Source organism: Sparus aurata, chromosome 11, assembly GCF_900880675.1.
Source record: "Sparus aurata chromosome 11, fSpaAur1.1, whole genome shotgun sequence".
Taxonomy (NCBI): domain Eukaryota; kingdom Metazoa; phylum Chordata; class Actinopteri; order Spariformes; family Sparidae; genus Sparus; species Sparus aurata.
This window is the reverse complement of record NC_044197.1, coordinates 27,136,269-27,149,797: the sequence shown is the minus strand read 5'-3', so window position 1 is coordinate 27,149,797 and position 13,529 is coordinate 27,136,269. Positions and strand designations below refer to the sequence as shown.

The 13,529-nt window shown below is 39.1% G+C and overlaps 1 protein-coding gene across 1 annotated transcript in view; it reads right to left on the bottom strand.

The window, feature by feature from the left end:
* The window catches only part of LOC115592007 (contactin-associated protein-like 4), a 117,791-nt gene that overhangs the window by 39,655 nt on the left and 64,607 nt on the right, over positions 1–13,529 (bottom strand). The window contains exons 10-11 of the mRNA XM_030434465.1: positions 11,527–11,698; positions 3,001–3,107 (exon numbers count right to left, since the gene is read on the bottom strand). Of these exons, the coding sequence (XP_030290325.1) occupies positions 3,001–3,107; positions 11,527–11,698 (279 nt within the window). The remainder of the gene's footprint in view (positions 1–3,000; positions 3,108–11,526; positions 11,699–13,529) is intronic.

Genomic DNA, 13,529 nt, shown 5'->3' with positions numbered 1-13,529 from the left:
GTCAACTGTGAGTTATTCTAACTTACTAACATAGTAAAGTGACGTCACGTAGCTATATATAACTGAAGTCATGTATGTAGTGTAGGTATGTTCATAACTAAAGTTACTGTATAACAGTTATTTTAGCTCAAACCCAATGGTTTGCTAAATTTAACCAAACTATGACAAAGTGTGATGAAGTTCTGTTTTGCTGTATGCAACCTTTTGCTTTTGAACAATGAGATGCTGTATGTAGTTTTGGGAGCAGTTGTCAATCGACCTATTGAATTGTTTAGGTACGAGGATGTGTTGGAAAAAAGAAAACAATCCCCACATTTGGGCACCTGGAACCAGCGGATGTTTGCATGAGAAAAATAACTCCAAAAAACAAACCAATTCTCAAAGTTCTTCTGCATATTTAGTGTATTTGCATTTAATAACTTCACATACATACACTATCTTTTTGACTGTATCTATGTGTGTGTCATTTCTGTCATTCCCTGTAAAACGGTTCCTTATAGCACTCTTTAGGGTTTATACATAGAACAACTCATTCTAAGAGTGTTCTCTATTTATTCTTATGGTAAAATCTTCTAATGAGATACCTGGAAACCTTTTAACTCTGCAAATCAAAATACTAAGCAGGTAGAAAAAAGTTCACATCACTCCCTGAGACATTGTCATTGATGTGGGCTGTTTGAAGTGCAGTGTGGGTAAAAAAAATTGTAGCTTTCATCTACCGCAGGATGCAATCTCTTTGTTCTTTGTTCTTCAGCTTTCTTTTAGACAATTTATTTCTGCATTATGTTTTACCAGACAGATTATATCTATCAAGATGCAGCACATCAAATTAGGTGCAAACTCTCCTCAGGACCACGGGTAATGCATGTTTTTAAGGAAACAGCCATCAAGTACATTTTCTACTGAAGGCATGTTTGACTTAATTTGCACTTGAAGCACCTGATGCATTTTGGAGGAAAAATGTGTGTGTGATCATTGTTTTGTGCTCGTGTCTTATAAAACGTTGCATTTCCAAACCTACCAATGAAAGTCACACCATTTATTTACTTCAAATCAGTTTCTTCTTTAAGTTTTTCTCTAAGAATTGTTTTTTTAGGAACATGAAATATCACTTCCAACTTTTGTTAATATCTCAAATTCTTGAAGCAGTTCTTTGTCTGTCACAGAGTGATAGAGTTGACTGACAGATGTTTGATTCTAGCATCAACCCCCACCTCAGCATGTCCAATGGGACTTGAATGGAGAATGGCCTGTCACATCCTTTTACAGAAGCTACAGTTGGACACACACACACACACGTCACAAAAATATATGCACAACTTTAAAATGCACAAATAGAATGATAAGAACAGAGATAGCGGGCCATCTGCAGGTTTCAGAAATCCACAAAAGAGACTCTTTAAGTCTTTAAAATTAAATGGAATTCTAATTCACTTCGCATAATGAAGTACCACCAATCTGTTTAGTCTATTCCCGATTGAACACAGCTAATTAAAGTTCTGAAACAATGGATTAGGAAAAAAGAAACACAGGGAAATTAAGTGTTTGGGGACATGAGGTCTCACTGTTATTAAAGCAGATGCAATGAGAAAATGTGTGGAATACTGTATAAATCCTGTTCTCTGTTAACCGCAGGATTCGTTTACTATTTTTTAGCCATTCTCCAACATTTCATATTCAGCTGAATGTCAAGTGTTGCACTGAGAGAGCATATGGTGAAAGGTGATGACTCTAGTTCTGTGCAAATTGTTGTATTTTGCTCTTCCATTTTGTATAAATAGTAAACAAAAGTTTAATTAAGCAGTGTGTGACGAATTTAAAACCACTATATGTAGAATTTTAAATTCTAGATTCCTGTTTTGGTTTTACAGCACACAATTCAGTTTCTGGCATGAAAAGCCTGATGAAGCGACTGTAAACTACTGCTCAGCACCAAACAGCAGACAGGCAAAGCTAGCTCTTATTGGTAAACATGTAGATAATCATTTAGCAACTAATGGAGATATTGTACTTTCCACATCTATTGAGTGAATGAGGGTTCACTATTTGCTGCTCAGATCCGGGTGGAGGTGCTGTGTGGATCCTCAAATTTGTTGGAGATACTACATTTTAAGCTACAATAACAAGCTATATATTCCCAATCTTTATATATATATATATATGTATATATATATATATATATATATATATATATATATATATATATATATACTCCCAAAATCCAAAAACTAGTACTTTTAACTCCAAACTACTACTTTTTAACTGTTTGTCCTAAGCTGAAGTACTTCAGTGCATTTCTTTACTGTAAACATGTTAGATCAGTTCTTCATAGAATAGGCAAGCAGCATACTGGATGATGCAAACACTGTAATAAACTGTCAAACTTTAGCTGATAGATCGCGACAGCAGAAGATGAAGAAAAAAAAGGGAATTTATTTTAGCTCTTCATAGTGGAAAACACAATTTTATATTGGAAAGACATAATTGAAAATATGCAATCTGAAAAGAGATTTTGTTTTTCTGCCAATTTACTACTACACAGAGTCCAGTAAGTGGACTTAGGCCTCATCCCGAGTAGCCAGCAAGCGACTGTAACTAGCGCTGACACGCCGCTATGCAGAGAAAGATGGCTAGGGTGACCGCATAGTGACTGAGTTAGATACTCCCTTCAAGCGTGGTGGAGACCAAAAACAGAGCGAAAAACACTTGACTTGTAATGAATCCAAGTTTTTACATCAGTTAATCAGTTAATAGTTGAGTGTTTGCAATCACATTCAACAACTTTAAAAGGCCAGGTTCACGAGTGCGTACTTACATATTTGTGTTATTTGAATGATAAAAGATTGATTTGAGTAAATCTTGTCCTTAATGACGACATAAAATAAGGCCATTAAGTTTACTAATCACATTTCTTCCCTTCAGTAACATCTATTTTTATCATCATATTTTAGCCTTCGGGGATTTTGAAGACCTGCAGATGCCCTGTTGCTGGTTGCTTACAGCTGTGGCAGGTGGCTCCTCTGTAGCCGCTGTTGGAGCAGTTACAGTGGAAGGTGCTCCAAGACTGAGTGCATCTTCCTCCATGTTCGCAGTGACTAGGAGAGCACCTGAGAGACAGAGAGAGAGAGAGAGAGAGAGAGAGAGAAACCACAGTGTCTGTCAAAAGTTTTCTCTGAAAAGTTTTCTCGAGGATGTTGATATGAAAAGGAACAACAGGCCTTCAGCACACCTGATTGTTCTGGTGAGCAGGTGTGTAGGAGGGACCTGAATGAAAGCAGTCTTAAAACACAAAAAAAGTTTCAGTCTTTTAAAAGCAGATTTCGCAAGTCTCCTCTTTTTATGTCAAGTGCAGCACAGGTGTACGTTGTGAGGAGTAGCTGCTGGTTTTGAATCATCCCTAGTCCTGTTAACTACCGTTGCGTCAGCCAGAGACAAAACTTTTGAACTCCCACCCAACCCCCTCGCTCAAAGAACAAAGTCACAATTTATAATTTATTTTCCTGGGTTTTTTTTGGCTGTAAGAAAAACACCATCTTTTTTCAAGATATGGAACCATATTTTTTTCCTTAATCTCCCATCTGCCATGTTGCTCCTAATATATGCACACGGGACACATTTTTCTGAACAGCTTCTGATTGAACTCTTTTCTTTTTTTACACACACATACACACATACACACAAACACGTAAAGGGGAATCCATGAGATATTTTTCTTCATTAGTCATTTATGCCTCTTTTAAATCGCTCAGACATCAACTTTGCATCTGCTGCATTGTTTATCCCTTCATCTTGTCGTTGGGGTATTTTTTGTTTAACTTTTAATATTAAGTTTTGAGTTCCGACTCTGCTGGTTTTGAATTGTGGACCAAACACTTGACCCCAATCTGTTAACGGTTTTAAAATCCCAACACAATGTGCAACAGCAACAGCGAAGCCATCCATCCAGCTGGTGTTGTAGATGAAGGCCATAAAGTTTCCCACAGGTTGAGAGTGTGTTTGTGGCGGTGGAGTGGTGCTATTAGAGACGAAGGGAGGTCATTTTTTGGAGCCAGAAACATCAGAAACAGTTTAATTTACTGTATATTTAGCTGGCACCACAATGTAATTAGATCGACTGTGGCTGAGTACTAATAAGCTCATTTGTATTTTCAGTCGAGTGGGCAAAATGTCCAACACACAGGAGCACTGCAATAACAGTGATTCTGACATCTACAGTAACAACTAATGAGCACGTTATATTTTTCCCCAATCTATACAATTGCACATTAATGCACAATAACAGCAGAGCCTGACTGTGAAATGAATACAATAATATAACTGGGTGAGCCAAACAAATACAGTGAATTCTATGTGAGTAGGAAACACTGTTCCATTCAATAGTCTACACTCTATAGAGTCTAATTACTTTATTTCAACAAGATCACATCAAGGCAATTGTATAAGTATTTTGGTGCATAACAATAAATATAGAAAAATAAATCAGAATCGTTGATATGACATTTTGAAAATACAATAAAAAAGACAATATTGAATATAACAATAAGTAAATGTGTTTTAAATGAAATGAAATATGTTTGAAGTTATTTGACATTGCTTTTTCTCGAAGACAGACCAAGAACATTTTGTGATGACATAGAACAGACATTTAAAAGTGAACTTTCACTCATAACTCAATATTGACCATAACTGAGTTCACTGTGCTGCTGTCTACTCATGTGGAAATCCATCTTTGACTTCAGATGCAAAACAAATGTAATAAAAACGTAAAACAAAACAAAAGGACACGATAACATATTGCGCACAAACAGAAATACATTCAAGATCTTTTTTCTCTGCCCTAAATAAGTGGTTGAACAGTTGGGATGAAAGTGCTAAAGTGACAACGAATACATAACTAAGATAAGTAATTTGACATTACCCATCAACCGAGCACCGAGGTCACTAAAAGACAACACCCACCACAGCCACAGTCTGTTCAACCTGCGCCTGCTTTCAAAAGTTACAGAAGTACCCGCTGCCGTACCAGCAGACTACAGAGCAGCTTCATTCCTCAGGCTGTTAGACTCCTCAACTCATCCTCAACACTGCACTTTGATTTCCTTGTGTAGCATAAAGGGTATTCATCTTACATTTCCCTGTCCAAAACTGTGTTGTTGAACGATAATACAATAAACCTTGATTAAAGATTGCTGTAGCTGCCCTCTATCTTTATGTGAAACTCAAGGGTGTATTTGTTGATTCAAGGTGTGAAAAACATTCTCCATGAAAAACTTTCTTAGATGGTGTCAGCACCCGCAATCACGCACATACATGTGTGTACTTCTACGCTTGTGAGCACCTCGACTGAATGCATTCCCTTGCCTTTAGCCCATCGTAAGTACATTTGTATCCCCAACCTTAACCCCACGCTTAACCAAAATCGTCTCAAAACTCACAGCGGTTCTCACAAACATAGAGGCACAAGGGAGCATTTACATACCCAGGCAAAAATCCCCCTCGAGCAGAGTGAGGTGTCCAGAAGGATGAAAGAAGGGGAGACTTAGGAATTAGGAAGCATGGAGTGGTGCAGGATGGAAGGAGAGAGAAGCAGTGAATGTAGGAAGGAAGAGGTCAGACGGAGGGCTGGGGGTGACGGAGGAGAGGATGGATGAAGAGAGCAGCAGCGGGCTGGAGGCAGTGACTGGATATCAACTGTATGTGGACAGTGAACCTGAGGAAATGAGGTCAGGAGACTGAGAGACTGTAAAAGAGGCTGTGTTTGCACAATAAAGGAAAAAGGAAAGAAAAAAGGATGCTGGTTGAAATCACTGCAGTCACTAGCAATGGACATTCGTGTTCTTCATGCCATAAGATCGCATCTAGTTATTTTCCATTCCTTCCTGTACATTCCTCAGTTTTTTTATGGGTACCACTGCTGTCCAGTCTCTGTCCGTGACTTTTTCTCATGGTTGTTACTGTGGCTATTTTCAAAGCTGACACTGCGGACAGCAGCCAGAGATTGTTATGTCAAAGAAATAGTTGTGTGTGTTTTGGGAGAGAGTTCTCTCATGACTCTACACTCAGAATGAAGCTCCGCCAGTTGGCTTAACTCAGCGCAGAGAGAGGAATAGCAAGCCTGGCTCCATACATATATACCATACATACGTACCAAAGTGTATGAACACCAAGTCGTGATTTTAAGGGGTTCGGCTGAAGTGACTGTGCTCAACCAATGAATGGTCCGGTAACGTGGTGTTTTTAAACTTTATTTGTAGACGAGTCCATGTGATGGGATCGCACCAGCCTTGCACCATATGTTTGCGTTTCCACACATGACCAATCAGTAGCCATTACTTCATTATTACATGAGCACTCAGGAGTCATTACTACATGAATACATAACCAGGAACTCATGAGCGGGACTATGGCCATCTGTGAATTCCAGCTTAATTTTTCAATCAACCACACACCTGTGAACTCTCCTGACTGTATCTTTCACAGTTGTGTCACTATCATGCTGACAAAAAATGTGGCCACAGATGAACACCTGGCAAAGCACTCAAAACTGCTGCTGCTGGGGCAGGTTGCCACTTTTGCCATGATGACACACACGCAGAAACAGACTCACAAAGTGACAACAGTCTGGTAACAAGACAAATCATGTTAACAGTACCACTTCTACACCAGGATTAGCGTGTATATATAATAATCTGCAATTAACTCTGCTCGCATATAGCCAGTGGATGACTTTGTCTTTCTGATTTGTTCCTCGTGTGTATTGTTAGCCTTCACAACCGCACCAGAAAAACAGGGAACAGCAAAAAGCAGCCGATCATACACCTCATCGGAATATATATCCAGACTTGAGCTGGGCCAGAGGCGATGAATATCCGTGACTATTGCAGGGTTAATTGACCCACGAGTCAATCCCGATAATATACGTTGACATTGCACACAAAAGCCAGATGTGAGCAGGTTTAATAGTGTGTTTGGGCCAGTGTGATGGGTGAATGAGTGAGGTTAAGATGCAGTGGTGGTGCTTCAGACAGTGAGAGGCTAGCTGTTACCCCATGTGTCTATTCTTGTTATACTGGAGTGTAGTGGCTGCTGTAGCTTCATATTTATGGTACAGACATGAGAGTGGTATTCTGTCATCTCTGAACACGGGATCATTCTTTGGACCTTGTCCAACTGAACAGTCCAAAAGATCCATCCTGATTAAAACAGGAAAAACTATTAAAAACATGATTATTTTTAATCTCCTCAGTATTAACTGTCATCTGGAGACTAATCATCACCATTATAATTAAACTATTAAACCCAATTTTCCCTGTAAATTAGGTGAAGAACCAAGCCCATAAAAAGAGCACAAATTACGATGAAGCGTCTTCTTCTCCCATACAGGCTCCAGGAGAAAAATACTTTATCTTCATTGTGCGAGCAGACAAGAGGAGCAGGTGGAAAAATGCCTCTATATGCACCCGTTTTGTCCCGACTGCCACCGCACTCGACAAAAGTTGGGAAAAGTCAACTTTTCTTGGCAAGCACCATCTGCAGCCACAGTAGGCGACTCTTTCCAGCAGCGCTGGAGTTGGAGTTTTCTGTCATTGTCTCAACACCCAGTTCACTGTGGGCAGCGTGTGCTGCCTCAAACAGGAACACAGAGGGAGAAAATAACACAGATCCAGAAACACAATCGGGTCAAACGGTAAACTGCACTGTACCACTAAATCTGTTATTAATCTTCTCGTGGGCCAAAAGTTTTGAGTTTTGCACACAACGCTTCATCTCCTGAGGGCTCCCAGCTTCATCAACCATTTGCAGTGCAAGGTGACAGTGTACTGCACCACAACTCAGACCACAGGACAACTGGACCAAGTGAGCGAGGGGACTTTGCAGCTTATCTAAAAGTTTCTCATGCGGTGTGACAGTCCTTTAACGAGGCTTGGATCACAGGGCTTGCATCCAGTCTTCATGATTTCTATTACAGCCTCTGGCTAAACAAACACGACAAAGCACCGCCCCCAATCTGCACACTATTACTGAGCAGGTAGACTGGGATGTCCGACAGAGACTTCAAAAAAGCTGCAGTCTGTCGAATGGCATGAGAAAGAGGGAGAGAGAGAGAGAGAGAGAGAGAGAGGAACGGTAGGTAATCCTTTCAGTCTGCTCTGCACCTGGCCCCGGATAAGGGGCCACATCACACACTCACACACACACACGCATAGGAGAAAGTTTGGGGAAGAAACATGAGTGTGAAAGTAGATATGTGTGTCTGAGTCACAGTGAGCAGCAGACGTGTTATATAGTCTCACATATACAGACTGTCAGGCACAACAAGAGGAGAGGACCTCTCGGTGACCTGTGTTTCTTTTTATTTGTGGGTATGTGTGTGTGTTTTGACAAGCTGTATTATTAAGCTGCCACAATCAGGACAGAAGCAAACAGGTCAGAATTACTGCTCTCTGACAGCTTAATTTATTTCTCTTCAAAAACATACACTCACACAGTGAGAACAGATGTCGGCGAGAGGGAGATGTAAGTTCAGAGACTTCACAGCGAGGCGTTAACTGGCTTTTCGGGAGCACTGGGAGACTTTCAGGTAGCATGGAGTTTCAAGTAATTGTTGAAAATGCTAAATTAAAAACATGTAAATCTGAGAGAAAACTGTGTGGCTGGAAAATCGACGGCACAGGTGAGAGAGAATGAGAGAAAGCACTTAAGGAATGTCCCCAAAACATTGACGTTAGTTTTTTATTTACATAGAACATTTCCATATGAATCCATTACATAAGTTACATCATGTTGTTTGATTTATGTGTATAAATTAAATAAATTAGTTAAACAAGTTGATGCAATCTTCCAAATCTTATACATTAAAGTGATGCACTTTGATTAAATTATACATTTTACGTAGAATTCATGTCATTGAATTACATGGACATATTTCCATGTAAATGAAAGACAGGAAGTTGATGTTTCGAGGAATTTTTTTTCTTTCAGAGCTGAGAGGGAGCGCTTTTAAAGGAGGAAAGCAATTAGCAGCACTTTCCTCTCCAACTTTTCAACACCATGTGCCCTGCTCGTGAAGTTTCAAAAATCAAAGATTTCAAAAATCGTAGGAGGACTGTCCTCAATACGGCATATTACAACTGTCTCTCTGAGATGATTCTATCTTAATTCTATGTTTTAAACCTAATTCAGCCCTGACCATTCCACAATATAAAACAGTATGTTATAATATGCAAACTGTTTGTCAGCAAGCTATATTTTGAGAGTGTAACTGGACGGTGCATTTAGTGTACTTTTGCTAACTTAACCACGGAGCCTTTGCATGGAAAACTGACATCAGAGCAGTAGGTAAAACATCATAGTGACAGACCAAGCTGCCATATTGACGAGTTTCCATTTCTGCCAATAGATCCCCCTAAAGACTAAACACTGGGAAACTTTGTGGGAGTTTTTAATATTGTCAGCAGAGGAGGCGTTAAATGTTTTGAGAACAATGATGTCCCCTAACATCCCTGATAATATAGCTGTTTCCTGTTGAGATATTTGTTAAGTGTTGTCCCTTCGTGACAAAACTCAGTAACAGCCACCTCCTATGCACCTGATAATCACCTTAAGTCAAATATATACATGTTTGCCTCTCAGTGGTAATTAATCCACTTAACCCACACAGAAAGTCTCTCCTAAGGAGATGTAGCCACCTTGTTAAGTAACTAAAAATAGGAGTTTTGGATTACTAGATGGCTGTTGGTGCTTCTTTTCAATCCCTGATTTCTCCTGTACCTCAGGGGGGGGATTTTTCTTCCCGTGCTATAAACAAGTGATTTAGCCGCCCCACAGAGAAGGCTCAGATTTGTAAACTTACATAAGGTGGAGTGTGGATTATAAGAATTTATCCTCCTTCTGAATTTTTCTTGTAAAAAGTTAGTCAGCAAACCGTCAGATTATATTTTGACATCCCTTTAATCATGATGTAAGGTGGTGAAGATTCATTTTTCTTTCACCTCAGCATTTTACTTCTGCCTGTCTGGATTTCCGTGCCATGCCTAAAACCTCACGACACAGTCATCAAGACTATGCACACTGCACACGTCTATATAAATATGCCTGAACATGCAGCGGGGTCTGAGCGGAGAGTCCAGACTGCGGCGCTCTCCATGGTCCTGATCCTGCAGTTAGTCAGCAGCAAAGGGAGCTGTCCAAAGTATCAGACAGCCAATCAGTGCCCTCCGTCTGTCTGTTTGGCAGATTGATTATACCCTGGGTGAGTTGTGGTCTGATTGCTATTGAGTATGGCTATGACTTATTTGTCTATGTGTATCTTCACCCAAGCCCATTTGTTACTATTGAAAATGGATATTTTTATCAGCACTTTCATGAACACAAAAAAGTGAAAGTATAAAGTGCATCTTTTGGAGACTATATTCAGCTGTAGATTAAACATGCTATGCAGTATTGAATACTGACTTAATGTTAGGGCTGCATGATAACAAGAAAAAACTGTCATATGCCATCCCCCCCCCCACCGCGATATGAATAACTACAAACATTATCACCATATGACTTATATACATATATACATATAACTGTATTTTGCCGTCAAGTGTGTGCATTCCTATAATTAGCAGTTCCTCGCCATGGTGTTGGTTGAAGATTTAAAAAGTCGTTTTACCTTTACCTTTAACTCAAAGGCCATATCAATGACATTTTTACATAGACAAATCATTTATAAAAAAAAATAAAAATACATCTACAGAGCTTGTAGAAAGGTCCTCAATAAGAGTATCTCTTTTCCTTGAAAACATTATCATGATTGTGAAATCACATTTTTTAAATGTCCAAAACGTTTGTTTTGTTTATGTCTGTTTATGTCCAGTTGGTTCCAGCTTCTAACAAGGTTTGTGAGTCAACAGTGTATGGTCGATGGATTCACATGGTATCTGTGTTTAATCAGCGCCAAGAGTCTTGGTAGTTTCCAGGTTGTGGAGAAAAATGTGTGTATGAGCGCAGCATACTGCACTGTCCTCATGTCAGCTAGAGAACAGAGTGACATTCCCAATGTTTGGTTAATGAGCCTTGTTGAGTCAACAAAAGTAGCTTGAGAACATCTACAGCCCCTGCTTCTATCCGTACTTGGGTACTCAACTCGACTTCAAAGTAAACAGCAACCCATGAAACAGATTTTCCATCTGTGTGTCTCACTGAGAAGGAAAACAGAGAAACTGTGTCTGCATAATGTATGATAATATGATTTTTAAACAATTTCAAACTATGATTTTTATTTTCTGTGGTCCAAACCAGGAGTAATTAAATCAAAAACTGAGTATGCATTCCTATCACTGTTTTCATAAATCCAATTATGACTCACTTTGAACCAAAACAACACTCAAAGCAGAGGAAATAGAAGTAGACAAAAATAGAAGTGGTGACACAAAACTTGTACATCAGAGTGTGTGGCGTCACATTGACACTCCTGTGGGATGTGGGGGTTTGACAGTAGTGAAGAAAGCAGTTTAGATGGCATTTCGGGACACTAACCTGTCAATGATGCCGCACATGTCGATCTGTAAGTGGCTGTAGTTTCCCAGCAGCCTTTGTTGCACCTTGATCAGGTCAACAGGTTGGTTATCCAGAGTCAACAGACGCATACAGCCCTGAAACACCCTGAAGGGGTTCCTGCACTCCTGACTGCCCTCCTGAACAGGACAACCTGAAGACAGAAACACACGACTCTTAATCAATGATCTCGACGAATCGTTGTTCAGCCAGTTAAAGTAAAGTTTTAGGGGGAGGAAAAAGTCTTCTCTGATTCCAGCAAATGTGAATGTTTTCTAGAGCCTACCTTTTGGTTGTGGACAGAACTAATAATCCATAAATCAAGATATTGACAGATTAACCAGCAATGAAAATCTACGTAGTTGTATGTTGTTTTTGTTTCTTTTCTTTAAGATTAAAAAGGTTCCCATGTATTTAGGTTGTTATTATTTTAGGTTAGATAATGTTAAACACGGTTTGGTTTGAATCTCCAGAAATGTTTGCAGACTGCAAAACTTCAGCCCACATTGAATCTGCGTGGGGGTGAGTATAATGATTCCATTTTCTTTTTAGGGTAAACATAAAAGTACTTGTAAAGTAATTTACAGCAACAGCTGGCAAGTCATAATTTTCAACTCAGGTGGGCCTCTGAATAATTTTGGTCCATTAATGGTCTTTTAATCAATATATAGTATATTATTGTTGTATAGAGTCATGGTCAAATGTTTACATCCACTTGTAAAGAAAATATATATCATGGCAGTCTTCAGTTTTCAGATTTCTACAGCTCAAGTTCCTCAAATCTGAATTTATTATAGGTCTTATGAAAACGTGACCAAAGCTTTTGGGTCAAGAAAATATATTTTTGTGCATGTAAAAGTTCTGCAAAGTGAAAAAGCCACGTGTGCGTCACTATGTAACAGGTGTTTTATATATATATATATATATATATTTTTTTTTTTTTTTTTTTTTTTTAAATATATTTATATATTAATTATAACATATATACACTCCAATCAGTCAGCAGACACACAGTTGCTGTTTGTGATTTTAGATCACACTACCTTGCTCGGCATTACCCGCCCTACTCTGCCTCTGACTGGCTACATCCTGCCCGTTAAGTAATGCGCATGCTCAACTCTTACCAAAGATTGAACAGAGGCAAGATGTCTCACTCTGTTGCTAAATCGGGGCGTTCAAGATACAGTGTGAAAAGGGATGCTGTAGTAGTGCGCCATACGAGAAAAAAAATAATTAAAAATTATGTAAAGTATGTAAACCTATTCTACCAGAACCCCAAATAAAAGCATGAACCTGGAAATTAGCATTATATGACCTCTTTAAGTATTTATTTTTCTGACGACTTTTTACTTTACCTCCCACATTTGACCACAAATTTCTGTATGTTCTACTCATTATATTTTCAAAACAGAATTGGTACTATAGTTTTAATGCATTTGGGGTGGATTGATTATTCTTATTTTGCATCATTCCATAATGGCTCGGACAAATTCTACTGCTTCTTTGAATTATATCAATATGATTGATATGAGGTCAAAGCTAGCTTTGCATAGAAATGGCTGGCAGAAATGTCTTTCAGAGGGAAACTACTGACTTGATACTTTGAGTACATTTCAGACAACAAAGAAGTTGAATCAGTACTTCTACCTTTAGTAGAAGTCTTTTTTACAAAAGAAAGCACTTCTACTATTTATGTTACTCACAGAATGTGTGGACTATTGCCAGACATGCTATCCCCATTCATTTAGACAGGGACCTGATCAAATAACTGCCCAGGGGGCATTACCTGGATGGCTGCTGAGACTTGCATGTTCAAATTCAATTTAGGCAAGAGGCTTATTATCCCACGATTACTGCAGAATCTACAAATTCTTTTGCTATTTTTAAGTTAGGGGCGCTTCTGTCTCTACTCCATCACTCCTCAATGTAATGATGGCATAGGCAGACCTGAGGTGGCTGTCATTCAAACCACTCTTTGCCAAAGC